The following is an 18,899-nucleotide window of genomic DNA, read 5'->3' as shown; positions in this document are numbered from 1 at the left end:
CCCCTATATATATGAGATCTTCCCATAAACCAAATTAATCAAGCAAATAAGATTCTCTTTCTTTACTCTATCTCTCTCTCTTTACTTTCTAAATTAAACCTCTCTCTTTTGTTCTTCACTACGTTCTTTAGGCGACGACTTCTAGTGCACAGAGAGACATCAAACCTTCATACCATTTCAAAGACGAATTAAGTTTCTTCAAACTATAGACGCATTCATTGAATGAATAAATTTGACATCCATTCAAAAAAAAAGATGAATTAAATATCAGCCACCCATGTGCACTACCAATAAGAGCTTTACATAATATTGATGTTATTATTAGAAGTGTCAAGTACGTACTACTGTTTTCCTAAATGGTTTGAAACAATAATACAAATTTCTAGATTAAATAAATCTCACATTCTCACTTGGAGTTGTGCTGATGTGTGCTTGGACAATGATAGCTTATTTATTGACTCGGCTCATTTGCTAATCTTGGTTATGTAAGGGTTGTGCTTACTACATAAGTACATTTCAAAGGCTGGAGTGTAAAACACTAAGCAATCTAAGTTTTAGACTTGAACAAAACCAAATATAAACAAAGAGTAGGTTCCGGTTATGTTTTGTTGTGCTTATTAACATATCAAACGAAGAAACAAACCAAAGCTCTAACGTGGAGAAACTGGAGATATGATACTAGAACAAACAGACGGAAAACGAAAATGCCTTCCCCTCTGAATATGCAATTTTGGCATCTCCACAACCCTTCTTACACCTGTAGTCACATCATCAACATCATCATCACCCCCACCAGCTGCCGCCAAAAGATCGACCACAACCAGTTTAGAATCCGGCGGCTCATTCACCGTAACTCTCCCTTCAAGCATCTCAATCACCGTAGCCATATCAGGCCTATTCTTAGCCTTCTCCTGTATACACCAAAGCGCCACACACACCAGCTTCATCACTTGCCCTTCATCATCCACCTCCTTGGCTTCTATCAACCGTTGATCCACAATCTCCATCACTCTCCTTTCTCTCATCTTCTGGTTCACAATCCTCGGAAAATACTCCAACTTCTTCTTCTTGGTCCTCTTGTTCTCTACCCTCGTTATACTCCTCCTTCCTCCGATCATCTCTAGGAGCACGAGCCCGTAGCTGTAAACGTCAGACTTCTCGGAGATACCGTGCTCTAGAAGCCACTCTGGCGCTAGATACCCGCACGTGCCGCGTATCTCAGTTACTACTCGGCTCTCGTCTCTGGCAACCAGCTTTGAGAGTCCGAAGTCCGTTACCACGGCTCTGTAATCCTCGTCGAGGAGAATGTTCTCTGGCTTAACGTCAAGATGCAAGATCTTGGACCGACAATCATTGTGAAGATAAGATAGGGCTTTCGCTACATCTATTGCAACTTGGTACCTTTGGTCCCACGTCAAGCAACATCCTCCTCCAACTCCGAGTCTTCTCTTTCCCGGGAAGATCCATACATCGAGAGACGAGTTTGGTATGTATTCGTAGACTAAGAATCTGTAACGGTTCGCTGATGAATAACCGTAAAGACGAACTAGATTCTTGTGCTGCACGGAAGCTATGGCGGCGACCTCTGACCTAAACTCTCTTTCTCCTTTCTCTTCTCCTTCGATTCTCTTCACAGCTACTTGGCTTCCGTCTTTTAAAACTCCTTTGAACACCGAGCCTGATCCTCCTTTCCCGATCTGGACTCTGAACCCGTCGGTGGCTTCTTCGAGATCCTCGAGCTTGAACTTGGTTGGTACTCCGGCGACTTTTCGGAGGAAGCTGTACTCGATTCTGAGCTCTCTGCCTTCGGAGATGTATCTTGACTCGAGGTTCTTTCTCTCTCTGTTGTAACGGCTTCGGATTACGAGGAAGCAGAACACGGCGAGGATTAATGAGATGTCGACGCCGGCGAGGAGGTAAAAGGGTTTGGAGAGTTTTAGATAAACACGGGCGGCGATTATGACGAGGAGGAGGGATAAGATGGTTAGAGTAGCGATTATGTTTGCTTTCTTGTCTTCCATTACAGGGGATTTAGAGCTTGTTTGACTTCATGTTTTGTTGTTCAGATGAACATCGTGACTTGTGAGCTGAACAAAGGAGAGGAAGGAATTATTTCAAATTAAATATAAATAAACAAGTTATATTTTATCGTTTATTTTTGTTATATTTTGAATGGTAATAAATTTAGATATATTACAAAGCGAACATAGTTGTTGAATTTGTGGCCAAATATAATAATATTTTGGCTGTCTTTTTAGCAAAATAATCATTGATATCAAAACAATTTTACAATGTTATAACAGAAACTACAAAAGATTGTTATTGTAAAAACAATAAAAAAAAAAAATTTAAAATGATTTGATCATGTTTTTTCTGTTAACATATTATTTGATATAATTTCATATAATATAACTTATATATTTATACATAGACATGTACTATGCAAAGTACAAATATAGCCATATAGGTTTGTCATAAATTATCTGAAAGAGGCCATAATCTGCAAGTTGTCCCAGGTTGTATTGTTCAAGTTTAATCGGGTTTAATCGGTCAAGTGCGTTCTGAAAGTAATTCAAATCGTAAAGGGAAAATTGCCATATTGGGTTTTGATTTGCGAATGTTGTTTTAAAAAAGTTAAAAACGGTTTGATAATTGCTTCAAATGTTTGTCTACCTTAAGTATTCATTAGCTGGACGTGGCCATTTGTTGACTTTGACAGCTGAAATGGAATAATATAAACATTAAGTTGGCTTCGGATACTACTAACTTCGCCGGTCGGAAACATGCCTTGATCGGTGACTGACTCGTCCTCACGTTTCTCTTTCTCGTTTACACGTTTTATATAATATATGGGCTGAACCGTAGCCATGAAGAATTATGTCATCTTCGATCGAGTTTACTTACCCGAAATTCTTATGGAATTAAACAAAGGGCAAATCTCCAAAACAAAATTAAAATGACCAAAATAGCACCTCTAAGTTTATCCTTTGAAAATTTTAATTTTTTTATTTTTCAAAATTTGAAATCTTATCCCCAAAACCTCATTTCTAACTCTAAACCCTAAACCCTAAACTCTAAACCCTAAACCCTAAACTCTAAACCCTAAACCCTAAATCCTAAACCCCACCCTTTAACTCTAAACCCTAAGTTTGTGACTTTTGATAAAACATTAAGTGCTATTTTTGTGACTTTTAACCTTGAGTGCTAGTTTGCGAACAAAAACTTGATTTAGTACTATTTTTGTTTTTTTCTCTATAACAAATTCGAGTCAGAAGAATGTGTATGTATTATTGCATTAGAAAACGTCGTTTTCTATTTTATTTATCCGTGATTCTTGTTGTCTTTTTCTAAGTCAACGCTTTGTTGTCATTTAGTTAAAAGTTAAAACCCTTTCTGCTTTCTCTGACTTCCATATCTCAAGCGTTCATAACATCTGGTCAACCGAAATCAGGCATACGATATCACTCCCCATTGGTTGGCCGACCTATGCTTCAATTTTCATATTTTCATTTTACAGAGAAAAAAAGTTTCATAGTATTTCAAAAGGGCAAATCTCCAAAATAGCACATTTCTAAATTTATATCACAAAAATAGCATTTAAAAACTAAAATGATCAAAATAGCACATTTCTAAGTTTATCCTTTAAAAATTTTAATTTTTTTATTTTTCAAAATTTGAAATCTTATCCCCAAAACCTCATTTCTCAACTCTAAACCCTAAACCCTAAACTCTAAACCCTAAACCCTAAACCCTAAACTCTAAACCCTAAACCCTAAACTCTAAACCCTAAACCCTAAACTCTAAACCCTAAACCCTAAACCCTAAACCCTAAATCCTAAACCCCACCCTTTAACTCTAAACCCTAAGTTTGTGACTTTTGATAAAACATTAAATGCTATTTTTGTGACTTTTGACCTTGAGTGCTAGTTTGGGAACAAAAACTTGATTTAGTGCTATTTTTGTCTTTTTCTCATTTTAAAACTTGGTAAAAAACATTAATCACAAGAAAGGGAATAGGGCAGATCAACACCGAGTTGAGGCTCAATATATTTTTTAAAAATAAATTGCTTTTTCAAGTACAATCGTATTCTTAAGTAAGGTGAGGTAGAGTGATTTGCAAGAACTTTTGAATCCTCATAACTCAAACACATGATTTTTAAATGATTGGATATGCCAGCAATAAAAGCGGTGGACAAATATGTGATATCAATAAACCTTGATACATTTTTTTTTTTGAATAACATAAGGTGTTCGGAACTGTCTGACCACATGTGGAACTAGTAATTAGGACCAGACGAGAATCGATTTTTGGAATGGACTAATATAGCAACTCTTTTTCCATTCCAAAACCACTATGCCACCATGGAAATTGATCCTGATATTATTTTTTTACAACAACCTTGATACGTTTGTTTGGTATTAATGCTATAGCGTATACTCCAGAATTGTTCTAAAAACATAAATTCCAGAATTAAATTTGTTTAAGCATTTATATAACAATTGAAAATTCTATTAAAAATAAGAAGTCTAATGTCATATGAACGCGAACTTTGACTTGAGGGAAAGACATGTGCACCTTCAAGTTCGCCTTCAAACAAACACAAATCTTGAAGTTTTGAAAGAGCTTTATCCCTAGTGTTATACTTGTCAACGCTCGATGTCTTGATTTGTAATGTATCTATGATTATTTAATTATTGCAGCCAGGAATTAGTACATACATGTAACTTCTTGAAGTATGTGATTTTTAACGGGGTTTTGAACTTTTTCATGAAACTGGTTGCTCCAAAAAATAACAATTACAGCCACATTTATTAGAGATACCACAAAAACTGTTTTACTCAATGTTCATGTATGATTTTAGGTTTCTGCATCAATTGGTTGCTTCATAAGATCGTTGGATTTTAGGGAGGAAGCGTCTACTATCAAGTAAATTAAGACTTCACTATATGGAAAACATGGTTAGGTCATGTGAGACAGTACTCATATATTTCAGCTAACTAGGAAACATTTGGTTTAAGATCATCTACAACATATATTACATTTCAAAGTATTATATACCCTACGTATGATCCTACATTCCTATTCAATACAACTTGTATTGTATGCCTACAAGATATTATACATTTTGAAAACAAAGTTCCCTGATCATATCCATCATAACCTAAGCCATAACTTCAGGAGTTTGAATACGCAACATTAAATATCTATGAGGACGTACTTTGACTTTTGAACTCTTATATATAGATTGTTGAAAACTACGATGAATAGCAATATATATACATGCAAAGTTGTCAGTAAACCATATAAGAAGACATCCTTAGCAACTTAGTATACTATTTGTTTCCAAGTCCAAACCAAGCCACAAGATGCAGAGGTTACAAATTAGTTCTCGGCCATCCGAAGAGTTTCTGATCAACATCTCCCCGGATTCTTCAAGCCCCGATGATCTCGTGGTCTATGATGTCTTTTTTTTTTTTTTTTTTTTTTTTTGACAAAAGGCTTGCATATTTATATATAAAAGAAAGCAAATGTTTTACAAGCACATGCATATATTCATGGCTATAGACCCACCTTAGTTAACAACCCATCATTAAACCCATAATTTAAAAGATCAGATTTGGCCCAAATAGCCCAAGTAACTGAATCGACTTCCAAGTTCGCTAATCTCAATTACGATGCCGTCGAAAGCCAAAGCTGCATATAGCGAGAGGAGATGATCGGAGAATCAAACCTGTAACCGCTGATGCGATCGGTGATCTGACGTGTGATCAGTTTGATGACCGCGTCCTGTGAACGGTATTGATTGTTGTGTAACCTTTTGTTCCTCTCCTGCCATACCCAGTATATCGTCGATTGCCAACATAACAATGTCAGTTTCTTTGCCGTTTTGTTCCCTTGTAGTGTCTGCATGGAAAGCAAAGTTTGATCCCAATTCCTCAGCGGTTGCAGGTGACATCTTCTGGAAATCTCCACCCAAATTCCCCAACTATACGGACACAGATAGAATAAATGGTCCCTTGATTCAGCAGCCTGATTACAGAGAAGACAAGCCCCATCCGTTTGAAGTCCCCAGCCTATAAGACGGTCCCTAGTTGGGCATCTATTCAGTACAAACAACCAAGTTAGGAAGTTGTGGCGTGGAATTCCTCTACCAATCCAAACAATTGATGCCCACGGTACCGTCTCTTCCCTGTCCCTCAGCTTTCGATATATCTCGCTTGTACTGTATCTTGATGACGGTTTATCATTCACTATCCACTCATAGCGATCCTCCGTCTCAGTCAGACCTAATGTTGTGAAGAATATGTGGAGTTGAAGCATACTTTCAGAGCGCGGAGGAGGAAGTCTCCAGTTTCCATCAACGAAAAGGTCCGCTATAGTTGTTTTCAAGCTTATACCCATACCTGAAGTTTGGTCTGAGAGCAGAAACTGTGAAAGTTTCCCAAAGGGGGACCAATTATCTGACCAGAAGCGACATGATTCTCCATTGCCTACTTGCATCCTTATCCAGGTATAGACTTCATCTCTAAGCTTGAAAAGCTTATTAACAAGCCATGAGTTTGATGTGGAAGGTCTCATAGTCCAGAAATTTGAAAGGGAGCCTTTTAGAACTTCTGCCTTGAACCATCCCACCCAAATTGATCCTGCTTGAAAGAACAGCAACCATATCAGTTTTATACAACACGCCTTGTTCCAAGTTAATAGGTCCTTTACCCCTAGTCCACCACAAGTTTTTTCCTTAGTCACCACTTCCCAAGATACCTTAGCCGAGTGATGCGCATCAAGTCTACCTTTCCATAGGAATAGACCACACAAGGAATTTATTCTTTTTATACAAGCTTTAGGAAGTAGGAAGGTTGAGCACCAGAAGTTAGTAATACCCGCAATGACTGTTTTGATTAAGAGTAGCCTCCCAGCAAACGACAGTGTCTTTACAGTCCATGAAGTGAATTTTGATTTGACTTGCTGTATCAGAACCTCACAGTTTGCTATTGTTAACTTCTTTGTGCAGAGGGGAACACCAAGATAGCGCACTGGTAGAGTCCCATTAGGCATTCCCGTAGACACCTTGATGACATCTATCTCCTGTTGCGATAAACCGGAGGCATAGAAAGAAGACTTCTGTACACTTACAGCAAGGCCAGAGCGCAATTCAAACTCTTTCAGTACCTGGAGAACATTCTGTACTGAGCCAAGGGAACCATCCATGAAGATCAACAGGTCGTCAGCAAAACATAAGTGGGTGAGCTTGGACTTGCTACACTTGTGATGGTACTTGATCTTCAAGTCAGCGGCGGCTTTATTCAGCATGAGGGAGAGCATATTCATAGCAATGACAAAGAGATAGGGAGAAAGGGGGTCTCCCTGCCTAAGTCCCCGCTTACCCTTGAAGTGTCCGTGCACTCTACCGTTATAGCCGACGGTGAAGTTAGGTGTACAGATGCACGCACGAAGCCAACCCACCAGAAGTGGCGGGAGATGCAGACCCTCGAGGCAGTTGAATAAGAATTCCCAGGAGAGAGTGTCGAAAGCCTTAGCTATATCCACCTTGATGGTAATCCTTTTTGGCCCTGTCTGTCGATGATAACCGTTTACAAGTTCCCCTGCTAAGACCGTGTTCTCCACTATTAACATGCCTTTAACGAAAGCTGTCTGGTTAGGAACAATGAGCTCTGGCAAAATAGATTTTATCCTCCTGACAAGAAGTCTAGCTACAACTTTGTAGAGAGTGTTAAGGCAGCTAATAGGGCGAAAGTCAGTAATGGCAGAAGCTCCTGGGCGCTTTGGAACTAGTGCGAGTATTGTAGAGTTCGTGGAAGCTGGCATGAAGGAGTAGTGGAAGAAGTGCGAAATCGAGGAGAGTACCTCCGTTCCTAAGAAACTCCAAGAAGACTTGTAGAACTCAGATGTGAGACCGTCAGGACCTGGAGCTTTGTTAGGATTGATTTTGAATAGAAGCTTCTGAATCTCCTCAGCAGTTGGGATTATAGTCATTGCAATAACATGGGCCGGAGTAGGAGTGAAACCAGAGAGCTGAGTAAACCAGTCATGAGAGGAGTGAAGTTGAAGCGGTTGCAACAAGTCTGGGCCGAGCAGATTGCGGAAATGCGTTATGGCATGAAGGCTCATGAGTAGGGGGTCAGTTAACAATCCACCCGTTGACAGCATGAAGGACCGAATAGTGTTGTAACTCGCCCTTGTTTGGAAAATTCTGAAGAAGTAAGCCGTGTTTTGATCCCCTTCATTCAGCCAGTTTACCCTTGACTTTTGTCGAAAATAACATTCTTCAATTTGGCGCAGGAATAACCACTTCTGATGCAGCTGTCGTTCTTCTTCAAAGAGATGGGGAGTTGGATTTGTCAAAGCTTGTACCTGCACATCTTGAAGCAAACTGTTAGTTTCTAAAACCCTCACCTGAATATTAGAAAAGTTCTCTCTATTTAACTGTTTTAACACTCCTTTTACTGTTTTTTGCTTCCAACAAAGATTTGTGAGAGTGAATGCCATGCTTCCGGCCTGATTCCAAGCCTCAAGGACCGTCTGGTGAAAGAGCGGGTGTTTAGTAAGGTACTTAAAGAACCGAAAGGGCTTGGTTCCAGCTAAGGGGAGTTGGTGGGCTAGGTCTAGAAGACAAGGGCAATGGTCTGACATCTCAGGGGGAAGAAAGGTAGCGACACTGTTTGGAAAGAGGGATATTAAATTCGAGTTGACGAGCAGGCGATCAAGTTTTTTAGCAATGAGATTTTCCGGCCGGAGGTTAGACCAAGAGTGAAGTGGGCCCTGAAACCGAAGGTCAAACATTCCCATCTGATGAAGAGTGTTCCTGAATTCCGACATTTGAGGAGAGATGGAGCTAACCTCAAACAGGGAATGCTCAGAGTGATGAATGATCTCATTAAAGTCACCACCTAAGATCCATGGAAGGTTCGCAAGATTCAACAGCTGGTACAGGTGAAGAAGTTCAACCCACAAGCCCGCTCTTTTTGCTCTTTCATTAGAAGCGTAAATTGCAGTGTAGATAAAAGGAGCAGTAGCTGGGAGGTGTACTTGACAAGTTAGCTGTTGAGGTGACTGATGCATCACTTGTACCTTGACTGGGTCCTTCCAGATGACAATTATCCTTCCATCTTCATCAGAGAGATGATTTGTTGCATAGTTCCAGCCACGACAAAGAGAAGACATGAGCTGGGCCAGATTCTGATCTTTGATATGGGATTCTAAGATAGTACCAAAAATAGGTTGATGAGTCTTTAGCCAATTACAAAAAGGGGTGTGCTTATCCGGGTCATTTAGACCGCGGACGTTCCAAAAAAATAGTTTTGTATTCATTTAAGATAAAAATGAGGACTCTCCTTGGGTAAAGGAAGAGTCGGTAACCAAAAGAGAGTAGGAATTGGGGTCAGAAGGAAAAGGAAGGGTCAAAAGGAGAGGAGCTATGGGGGTGCGGGTAGAGTTGGGTCGGTTTTCAACAGGCAGAGGAGGAAGAAGAGAAGAGGTGGGAGGAGACAAGGTTGGGTCAGAGCGAGAGCGCTTAAGGGACAGTCTTAGTCGAGGGTTAGGAGGGCTAGTTTCAGTATCAACAGGGTAAGCAACAGGAGGTCGAGAGGAGGTAAGGTGGAGGGAGTTGTAGTTTGATATAGTAACTGCTTTTTCAGGAATGGTTGGGGGCAGGAGTTTTGAAGTGTTTACAGGCAAAGATGTACTAGGTGAGGGAGAGGGAACAGTAGCTGATGGAGGGGAAGTAGAAGACGAGGGAGTGGAGGGAGGGGCGGTTTTAGCCATTGGTTTGGGTACATAAGTTTTAGTAGAGGGATTGGGGGAGAGGTTCTTTTTTGTAGTCGGAGGGGGGGTTTTATGGGGTAGCGGTAGCAAGAGACAGTTCTTTGCAATATGGCCCAGCTATTTGCAGTGTGCACATGTAGGAGGAAGCCATGGATATGTCACTAAAACCTCCACAACCTCTCCTGATTCCCTTGTGAACTCCACGATATCTGGTGCAGGCTTCGTAAGATCCAGTTCCACTTTAACATGAGACATAGTGAGACTCACTAGATTTTTTGTGAAGTTATCTGTTTCTTTTGGTTCTCCAACGAGACCAGCAACCAAACTTAATCCCTGTTGATGGCGCAGATCAAGAGGGACTCCTGTTAGGTGCGCCCAAAGCTGGATAGAAGTCGGAGTTGGAGGCTGAGAAGAATGGAGGGACGTCCATTGGATTGCGTAGAACATAGAGTCTCCAACATACCAGTAACCTTTTTCTAATATTTTCTGCTTGAGGTAGTCACTTTGAATTCTAACCAGGACCGTCCTTTGAGCAGGATTATTGTGAATCTCCAGTTTCCTGCCTTTACCCCACATGTGATTTAACACACTTTGTATTTGACTATAGGGAGGAGACCTTCCATTGAAACAACAAACAATGAATTCTTTATGGAGGTCTGCACCTTTTTGGAACACCGCATCAGGAATCAGAACTGAAGGACGTCCTGAAGCAGAAATGGTAACTGGAGCTAGTCTCTTGAGTGATTTGTCCTCAAATCTTCTAATCTTCTCAATGAGAGTAGGCTCGGGTGGGTTGTTTGCTGAAGCAGGAAAGGACGCATTGTTCTGCGTTTCTTCAACCAGAGGAGGAGGCATCACAGTGTCAATAATGGGGTCGGTTTCGAGGCTAGGGCGAGGGATAGTAGGGGGGGCAAGGGCTTTGTTGGTGTGAAGGGGGGAGGAGATCTTGGGGGGAAGAACAGTGAAGTTCTTAGTTTGAGGGTTTGGTTCAAAAGTGATAACAGATCTAGGGATTTCAGATCCAGTTTCTTGATTTTGACTAGAGAGATCAGAAGCGAGCATCTCTATATCAGTAGAAGTTGTAGTCTCAGTTGAGACAGTTGGAACAGGGAGAGTAGAACGAGCTTTAGTGCTAACAGCTAAGGTCCGAGCAGTTGGAACTTTAGGGGAAAGGGGAGGGAATTGGAGCACTGACAGTTGGGATTTAGGGTCGGGAGGGTCAGGTGGATGGGGAGGGATGTGGCTTTGCTCTTTACCGGCGGCGAGAGACGACGGAAACAAGGCGGAAGCACGGAGGCCAGAGGCCCAAGGATTCGACATTGGAAAGCGGGTCAGAGAGGATATTGACCTTATATAACTTTTTTTTTTTTTTTTTTTTTTTTAAAAAGGGTGCAACACGAGGACTTCCCGGGAGGTCACCCATCCTAGTACTACTCTCGCCCAAGCACGCTTAACTGCAGAGTTCTGATGGGATCCGGTGCATTAGTGCTGGTATGATCGCCAAGAAGGATATGATGCTTCACAATAATAGTTACAAGTCTGTTAATGGAGAGAGAGAGGTATTCACCTAATCCCTCTTGTTCTCTTTCTATGTGCTTTTGTTCTTTGGTCTTTTTCAAGTGTTACTACTAATCTCTAGTGACGTACGTAAAGGAATAATAGACATTTCATAATTTGTGATCATTTTGATAATGATAATATATGATTTTAATTACAATATTAGCCAATACTTGGATTCTTTGTTTGTGAAGTGTTAATTACAATTGTGGCTCCGTTGAGTAATCGAAAACACAATTGTTGTAAAAGTAATAGAAAAGTTTATCTTTATTCATAACATAGAAGTTCCTTGTACAAGAGATTACACCGTCATAGATAAATGAAAAGAGTACAAATCATAATCCAACTAGAAAAAAAAAAAACATAAAGACATAAGGAAAATGAAAAGCTGGCCGACTCTCTCTTTCTTGGGCCGCTGATGGTATATCTATTGGTTATGAGTCATCCACAATCTGGTTCATAACAACAATGTTATTGTTTCAAATTTTGGTATCTTGTATGTATATTAACTAACCGAAAAATCAAAGATAAAATGTTATTGCTTTAGTTTTTGATAAAATTATGTAATTAATTAACCGGAATATCCAAAACAAAATGTTATTTGTTTCAATTTTGGTAACATGTATCAATGTTTTAAAAATCGGGTTAGGTGACTTATATAAAATTATTGTTAAGGCGGATCCGTAGGCCGATTTTTTAAACGCCTAAACCGATATTTAATAAATTGTGTAACAAATCGTTTCGTTCATAGCGGATTTGTCGATTAAGCGGGCGTCCCGCTGCCTAGACCAAATTTTAGAACATTGCATGTATTTAATTATGATATAAATCAACCGGGAAAACCATTGTTCCTTTTGTAAACCGACAATGTAACTAAACCATTTTCAAATCAGTTCATAATTTGGATTCGGTTTGATCTGTAAACCTAACCGAACCGTACTTCTCTAATCCTTCTTTCACTCGCTGTCTTCGTCTCTCTTCGAGATGAGCTTTTACGCGGGTCATCCTTCCGTAGCAAACGTCTTCAATCTTCAATCTTCAATCTTCAAGCTTTTAAGCTTCCTTTAACGTTCGTGTGATGGTGACTAGCAGTAGCGTATTCTTGACTGCCCGTACATGTTGCTTGAGGCTGCAACCGCCTTCCCTTGTACTGCGCCGGAGATTATGCGGCGCCACCGCTTGCTCTGTTTCTCTAAACGGGAACACTTCGAATAAGAAGAGAAACTCCGATAAGGAGAAGGTGATTGTGATATCTGGTCCCACCGGCGCCGGGAAAAGCAGGCTCGCCTTGGAGCTAGCTAAGCGTCTCAACGGCGAAATCATCAGTGCTGACTCCGTCCAGGTCCATTTCTACTTGTGTACTCTCTGGTTAAGTGATTATAGCTCACTAGGAGTGACTAATTTGAGCCCTTGTCTAGGCCAAGCCTGGTACTTTCAAGTTCAATTGTCTTAGGATACTCTAAATGGTTGGACTTGGACCCGGTTGTGTCTGAAATGCTGAAGTTGAAGTTTATTTCTTCTTCTTCTTAGTTTGATAAAGTTCCACAGCTTTGGTGTGATACTAAAAAGGTTCTTGCTTTTGTTTTTAACTGACAACAGGTGTACAAAGGCCTTGATGTTGGATCAGCCAAGCCATCAGCAAGTGATAGAAAGGTATCCTTCTAATATATAAATATTTGGTAAGATTTATTCTTTTTTTTTTTTAAATCTGATGTTGGTGGCAATGGCATGAATCAGATTTTATTATCAAAAAAGTGTATGTTTATGCAAAATTATTTCAGGAGGTGCCACATCATCTTATCGACATTCTGCATCCCTCTCAAGGTTTCTTCTTCAGTCCTCAAATACTTTCTAACACTCATGTATGCAATAACCAGAAACTTCACAATTTTTCATGCTTTATCTCTAGACTACTCCGTGGGACAATTTTTCGAAGATGGAAGGCAAGCTACTAAAGACATTCTTAGTAGAGGGCGTGTTCCCATAGTCACAGGTGGCACTGGACTGTACCTCCGATGGTATGTCTTGTGCCCCTTTTTGTATAATGTTAAAAGCGAGTCTAGTTTCATCATTATCATGCTCTCTCTCTCTCGGTAATGTTTTAAGGTTTATCTATGGGAAGCCAGATGTACCTAAGCCTTCTCCAGAGATCATCTCTGAGGTCCACGATACGCTACTTGATTTTCAAACCGATCATAACTGGGATGCAGCTGTTGAGTTCGTGGTCAATGCTGGTGATCGGAAGGCTTATTCTTTAGCTCGTAATGATTGGTACAGGCTTAAGCGTAGCCTCGAGATACTCAAGGTTTGAACATGATTTTGAGAAAATTATTATTAGTTAAAATGAGACATAACCTGTTCAAGGTTTGTTTGTTTTACCTTGGCAGTCAACTGGATCTCCTCCGTCTTCCTTTCGTGTTCCATATGATTCTTTTCGAGATAATTTGAATTCTCCTGATGCCAATGATGACTTCAGTGAGAATGACATCTCTGTCCAGAACATAGAGACGGATTTGGACTATGACTTCCTTTGTTTTTTCCTGTCAAGTCCACGGATTGATCTCTATAGATCTATTGACTTCAGATGTGAAGACATGCTCTCAGGTTAGTAACTGCTTGCAAGGATAACAATTGCATGCTCTTCTGAGTTTATGTCCTCTTTGATGCTTGTTGTCTCTCAAATTCAGGTGCTGATGGAGTTTTGTCAGAAGCTAGATGGCTTCTTGATCTTGGTCTTCTTCCAAACACAGGTTCTGCAACTCGGGCCATTGGCTACAGACAGGTAAAACTATCTATTATCTCTATTAGTGATTGTAATTAGCCAAGGGTTCTGTATCAAGGTTTTAGCTGTCTAATATAAAAGCATGTCCACACTTCAGTGAAGAATATGGACTTGGGCTCTAGATATTGCATGAGGTCATGTCATATAGCAGTTCCCCTGGAGAATTTTATATATACATTGATATATATTAGTTAATTAATTATCCCTTTATATATTAGTTAATTATTTATCCTAGATATCAATGTCATTCAGGCGATGGAATATCTGTCAAAATGTCGTCAACAAGGGGGTGTAAGCTCCCCTGGAGAGTTTTATTGGTTTTTGAACAAATTTCAGCAAGTCTCCAGGTGATTCCTCTACATAAAGACTTGAATTATCTGGTGAAAAAATTGGAGTTGCGGTTTTAATTCTTTCCACACGGTATTCATATATTCACTTTGTTTGGTTGATTGATGCGCAGAAACTTTGCAAAAAGGCAAATGACATGGTTCAGGTGTGAGCCTATGTACCACTGGCTTAATGCTTCTAAACCACTGGTATACATACATGTGTCTGATTCTATTCAGTCTCTTTTATGTCACTATTGATTTGGTGGTGATACAATCCTTTTGTCCTCCTCGTCGCAGGATACAATACTTGATTTCATTTACGATGCTTATAAGAAGGAAACAGAGACGCTGGTGGTGCCTGATTCCATCAGGATGAGCAAAGAAATGAGAAACTCTCGAGAAGCTAATGCACTAAAGGCCTACCGCCCCAGAAATAGGTAGAGAAGACTCAGAGAGTTATTCTGTTTGTTGGCTCTATAAACATTTGGTTATGAGTTGTGAATCTGTTTTATGAAGGCATTTCGTTGGACGAGAGGACTGTTCTTCGGTGTTGGAGTGGATCAGAAGTGAAGGATGTAAGAGTGAAGTTTCATGCGTGGAAGGAGCTGCAATATAACCCACTTGCACACTTTCTTTCTATCCGCAGAAGCCAAAAAAAAAACAAAACAACAGCAAATGTGTTTTTTTTTTGCTTGTATGAATGTATGAGTAGACAAGGTTTTAGATTATGTTCATTTATTTATTTATGAACCAAACATTTTTTTGCTGTCTACATTTCACATACAAATCTCAGATTCACTCCCGTGTTAATTGTTAAGCATCAATCTCATGTTCATCCTCATACGGTTTGAACCGATTTGAGTTAAAAGAGCATATAATATTTTTTATTTTAGATGATTTCATTCAAATAGTTTCTGAACAGATTTAGGAGTTGGTGCCATACGGCCATTATCGTTTGTGAATCAAGACTGTGTAAATAAAATACTGCAAGATAACGACATGAATATTATAACATTTTTTGGGTACGTTAGAAGCCAAAAAGTATTATATTCAAAAGTGAAGTGGGAATTATGTAAGCCACCTGACCTGACCATCCCCATAACGTTTTTTTTCCTGTTCTCTCGTAATTAAACTTTTTGCTTTGATCAATAATAGGTAACTTAAGTAGAGCTAGGAAGTGGAGTGATCGGGACACTCTCTCCTCTCTCTTCTCTCCTTCATACCTTTCACAGAGAGATTGAGATGAGAGTCGGTGACTTTGTTTGACCGCCGGTTCGTTACGGCGATCGACTTCCTGTCCGTCGGGACCTTTTCCGACAACTGTCAGCTTCGTCAGGGATGGTTGGTCGGCTTTCGACTCTGGGGCTCATTCTTTCTCAGGATGTAGTCGCCGGCTTTTGACTCTGGCGAGCCACCTTCTTCTCCGGTGGTTTCGGTCGGCTTGGTTCCGAGTTTATCTCGGATTTCGTCTTCATAGTTCTTCGCTTTTGGGTTTTCGATTCTCTGCTTTTAATCCTCTTGTGATTGAACGCATGCAAACGGATTTCTTTTACAAGTGAAGATCTGTTTCTTATCGATAGTGTTTGTGGCTTTTGGATCTGGCGGCTCTGTTCTCAGTCGAGCTTCCTTCAGCTTATGGACTTTCGGGGATTTTGGAATCTCCGTTGAAGTTCTTCTCTGTCGACGGTGCGTTAATTCCCTCTTGTCGGCCGCGGCGGTTCTAACAACGGGTTCCTGTTTCCGGTGCGTTTCCGGTGGAACACGCCGGTTAGAGCTTCTGTCGGTGACTTTCCGGTCGGCGAAGATCAGTGGCTTCTTGACCTGTGGGCGCGTGTCCCTCACACGCTAACTTGGTAACGCGTGGAAGAGTGTCGAGTCGCCTCACCTGCTTCCCTTTGGACCATTTTTGGTCTGGGCTTCTAGTAGGCCTCGTGGTTTTAATGATTTGTCTCTGCTTGGACCTTATTTTGTAGTAGTTTATTGTTTTTCTTTTGGGCCTACTTTGTGTTATAGTTCATGTTTCATATATACCCAGTTGACAAGAAAAAAAAAAAAAAAAAAAAAAAAAGTAACTTAGAGCTCTTTTGGCACACCTGAACACGCACATTGCTCGTGCTGCTCACCAACAAGAATCATATAAAACAAATGGCATACGGATATTCGTCGCATTTTTTTCATTATTTCTAAAAAGTTTTCGTCCTTTGAACAACTAACGTCTACGTAATGATGAAATCGCTGATGACTTACAGAACGCATTTCTGTACAAATGGCTTCCGTAAACTCCAAAACGAGGCCTAGTCATCCTCTAAACAAAGATAATAATAGTCACCTTCTTTATTTGTTATGGTTATTTCACCCATTTATCAAATAAAAGCAAACAAAGGGCCATTTCTCATGCGGTTTAATGGATACAAAAACGTCAAAGCCCAAAGGGGTTACAAGTTTGCAACTTGAACTATTATTTTCTTCCTCATTTTCGATTCTTTTCCTTTAAATTTAAAACTGGCTAAAGCTATGTGGATTTTGTTTTGGCTTGCTGACGTGTAAAAAGCCTAAACTTATATCTTTTTCTAATTATATTTTTGCATATAAGTTTTTTTTCTTTGCCCCTTTGATCCTTGTTTGGTTTGGTTGCCCAGAAAATTAAAAAAATAGATGAAGCTTTGTTGTTGTTGTTTGTGGAAGCAGAAGAAGAATGATGGCTTTCTTTGCGTGCTAAACACTTAGTGACCAAACTTCTTTTCTTATTAAGGTAAACATAAATTTTTAATTTAATTTCTGAGTTTTTAGTCTCTTGATTGTCTGCTTAACGATGAAAAAATTGTTTTCTCCTAATCAATTTCTCAGTATAATAAAGACTCTATACATTGAGTCATCACACTTTCAATTTCATTAAACAAATTATGACTTTTATGCAATCTGGTGATTGTGAAGCAAAAAGAATCTGAAACGTTTATGACAAGAAAATTGAAGTTGAAGTTTCTGGATGTGTCAGATTCTGATGGATCTACTGCTCCAACTTATATTTGATGGTATTATTTGCAATGGATCATCATAAAAAATACTTTTTGTGATTTACTGACTGCTTCATTGGAAGTTTTTTGCTTTTTATCTTGTTTTGTGTTTTCAACTCAAAGAATGCTATGGATAAGAGTCTTAGCTTGTGTGATGTTAAATTCTGATCTTATAAGTGTTTGGAATGTGAATATATTTTCACATCTTCAAAGGTTCTTTTTGAGAGCAGGAAGGATGAGGTTCAAGAAACGAACCAAAGTAGAAGTGTTGACCAAATCATCTGTTCCATCTGGTGCTTGGCGATCTGCTGAGATACCATCAGGAAATGGGCATTATTACACTGTCATGTATGATGGTAATGACGGTGGTACTACAGAGAGGGTGCCGAGGAAGAGTATGAGACCTGAGCCTCCTCCTTTACAAGTCCTACAATCTTGGGCTCCTGGTGACGTTCTTGAGGTTTTCGAACGCTGTTCGTGGAAGAAGGCAATAGTTTCCAAGGTGTTGGAGAATGATTGTGTCTTGGTTAGATTACTTGGTTCCTCACTGAAGATAAAGGCAAACAAATCCGACATTCGGGTTAGACAATCTTGGCAAGACAACGAGTGGATCACGGTCGGGCAGGTACTTGTTGTTTCTGTCTTCTTTCATAATATATCTTTCAAAGCCTTTTTATTAAGCTGACATTTTGTTTATACCATTGGGGCTAAAGGGTACATCACAGACTTCAACAGGAAAGTTAGGGAGGAGAAAGGTGAATCTGAAAGGGGAGTATGTTTCATCTGAGAGCAAAGACAAGCTCAATGAGTCTCATGTATTTTCAACTAAAGGTCCAAAGAAACGGACCTATTCCTTGGTTGAACCACACAAAGAAGAACAAGAAGACGATAGAGAGAGTGTTGCATCTTCTGTTGGCAGTTGTAACATGGACATGGACGGTTTAAGCACTGTCTCTTTCGGTCCCATAGAAACCGGTAATTCTAGTGACACAGAGTCATCCTCTTGTGTCTACACAAGCATCAAGATCAAGAAGTCTAACTTTCCAGCAAACAGCTCAGAAGCTGCTGATGTTGTTCACATGCTAGAGTTGGATGAATACCGATCCAGCATTGAGAGACTGCACGCATCAGGACCCAACATAACATGGGAACAAGAAACCTGGATCACAAATCTCCGCTTGAGATTGAACATATCAAATGAGGAACATCTGATGCAGATAAGAAACCTCATCTCTGTTGATAACGGTACTACTTACAGATAGAATCATCATTCACAACTACAACTTTGTTTTGCATAGAATAAATGTTAAAGAGTAGTTCGTACAAATGTCCCTTCTGAACATATTTCTTTTTTTATTGTGGTGTTACTTGATAGAGACCTGCAAAGTATATAGTATATGATTCCTGCAAGTTTCATGTTTCATATCTCACTT

At 39.8% G+C, this 18,899-nt stretch overlaps 3 protein-coding genes and 1 non-coding gene across 5 annotated transcripts; 2 read left to right on the top strand and 2 right to left on the bottom strand.

Moving 5' to 3' along the window:
• Positions 1-524: 524 nt before the first annotated feature.
• On the bottom strand, positions 525-2,366 carry LOC106385131 (probable receptor-like protein kinase At5g20050). Its single transcript, XM_022698758.2, has one exon. The coding sequence runs from the start codon at positions 2,019-2,021 to the stop codon at positions 651-653; it is 1,371 nt and encodes a 456-aa protein (XP_022554479.1). The 5' UTR covers positions 2,022-2,366; the 3' UTR covers positions 525-650.
• Positions 2,367-11,170: 8,804 nt separating this feature from the next.
• LOC125584690 lies at positions 11,171-11,289 on the bottom strand. The gene has a single exon (XR_007321600.1). It is a non-coding gene; the product is annotated as a 5S ribosomal RNA (ribosomal RNA).
• A 1,049-nt stretch (positions 11,290-12,338) lies between these two features.
• Positions 12,339-15,124, top strand: LOC106386723 (tRNA dimethylallyltransferase 9-like). Its single transcript, NM_001315690.1, is given in 11 exon segments — positions 12,339-12,683; positions 12,941-12,994; positions 13,123-13,165; positions 13,251-13,359; positions 13,448-13,646; positions 13,729-13,945; positions 14,029-14,123; positions 14,376-14,470; positions 14,584-14,659; positions 14,750-14,889; positions 14,969-15,124. Coding segments are annotated over 11 exon segments (1,392 nt in total). The 5' UTR covers positions 12,339-12,419; the 3' UTR covers positions 15,069-15,124.
• Positions 15,125-16,784: 1,660 nt separating this feature from the next.
• Positions 16,785-18,889, top strand: LOC106386724. 2 transcript variants are annotated; one of them, XM_013826536.3, is made up of 3 exons: positions 16,785-17,204; positions 17,680-18,091; positions 18,180-18,889. In XM_013826536.3, the coding sequence occupies exons 2-3, from the start codon at positions 17,702-17,704 to the stop codon at positions 18,726-18,728; spliced, it is 939 nt and encodes a 312-aa protein (XP_013681990.2). In that variant the 5' UTR covers positions 16,785-17,204; positions 17,680-17,701; the 3' UTR covers positions 18,729-18,889. The 2 variants fall into 2 exon arrangements, with proteins under 2 accessions (XP_013681990.2, XP_013681989.2); XM_013826535.3 differs by having other exon boundaries at positions 16,803-17,204; positions 17,697-18,091.
• Positions 18,890-18,899: the final 10 nt, after the last annotated feature.

The sequence above is a fragment of the Brassica napus genome, chromosome C3 (genome assembly GCF_020379485.1).
Source record: "Brassica napus cultivar Da-Ae chromosome C3, Da-Ae, whole genome shotgun sequence".
In the NCBI taxonomy this organism is placed as follows: domain Eukaryota; kingdom Viridiplantae; phylum Streptophyta; class Magnoliopsida; order Brassicales; family Brassicaceae; genus Brassica; species Brassica napus.
This window is presented reverse-complemented; position numbering and strand designations above follow the sequence as displayed.

Excerpts from the sequence above, each read along its gene's own strand:
- LOC106386724 (XM_013826536.3), top strand. The coding sequence starts at position 17,702 with ATGAGGTTCAAGAAACGAACCAAAGTAGAAGTGTTGACCAAATCATCT. Across the intron at positions 18,092-18,179 it reads AGTGGATCACGGTCGGGCAG|GGTACATCACAGACTTCAAC; the intron begins GTACTTGTTGTT and ends TTGGGGCTAAAG.
- LOC106385131 (XM_022698758.2), bottom strand. The coding sequence starts at position 2,021 with ATGGAAGACAAGAAAGCAAACATAATCGCTACTCTAACCATCTTATCC.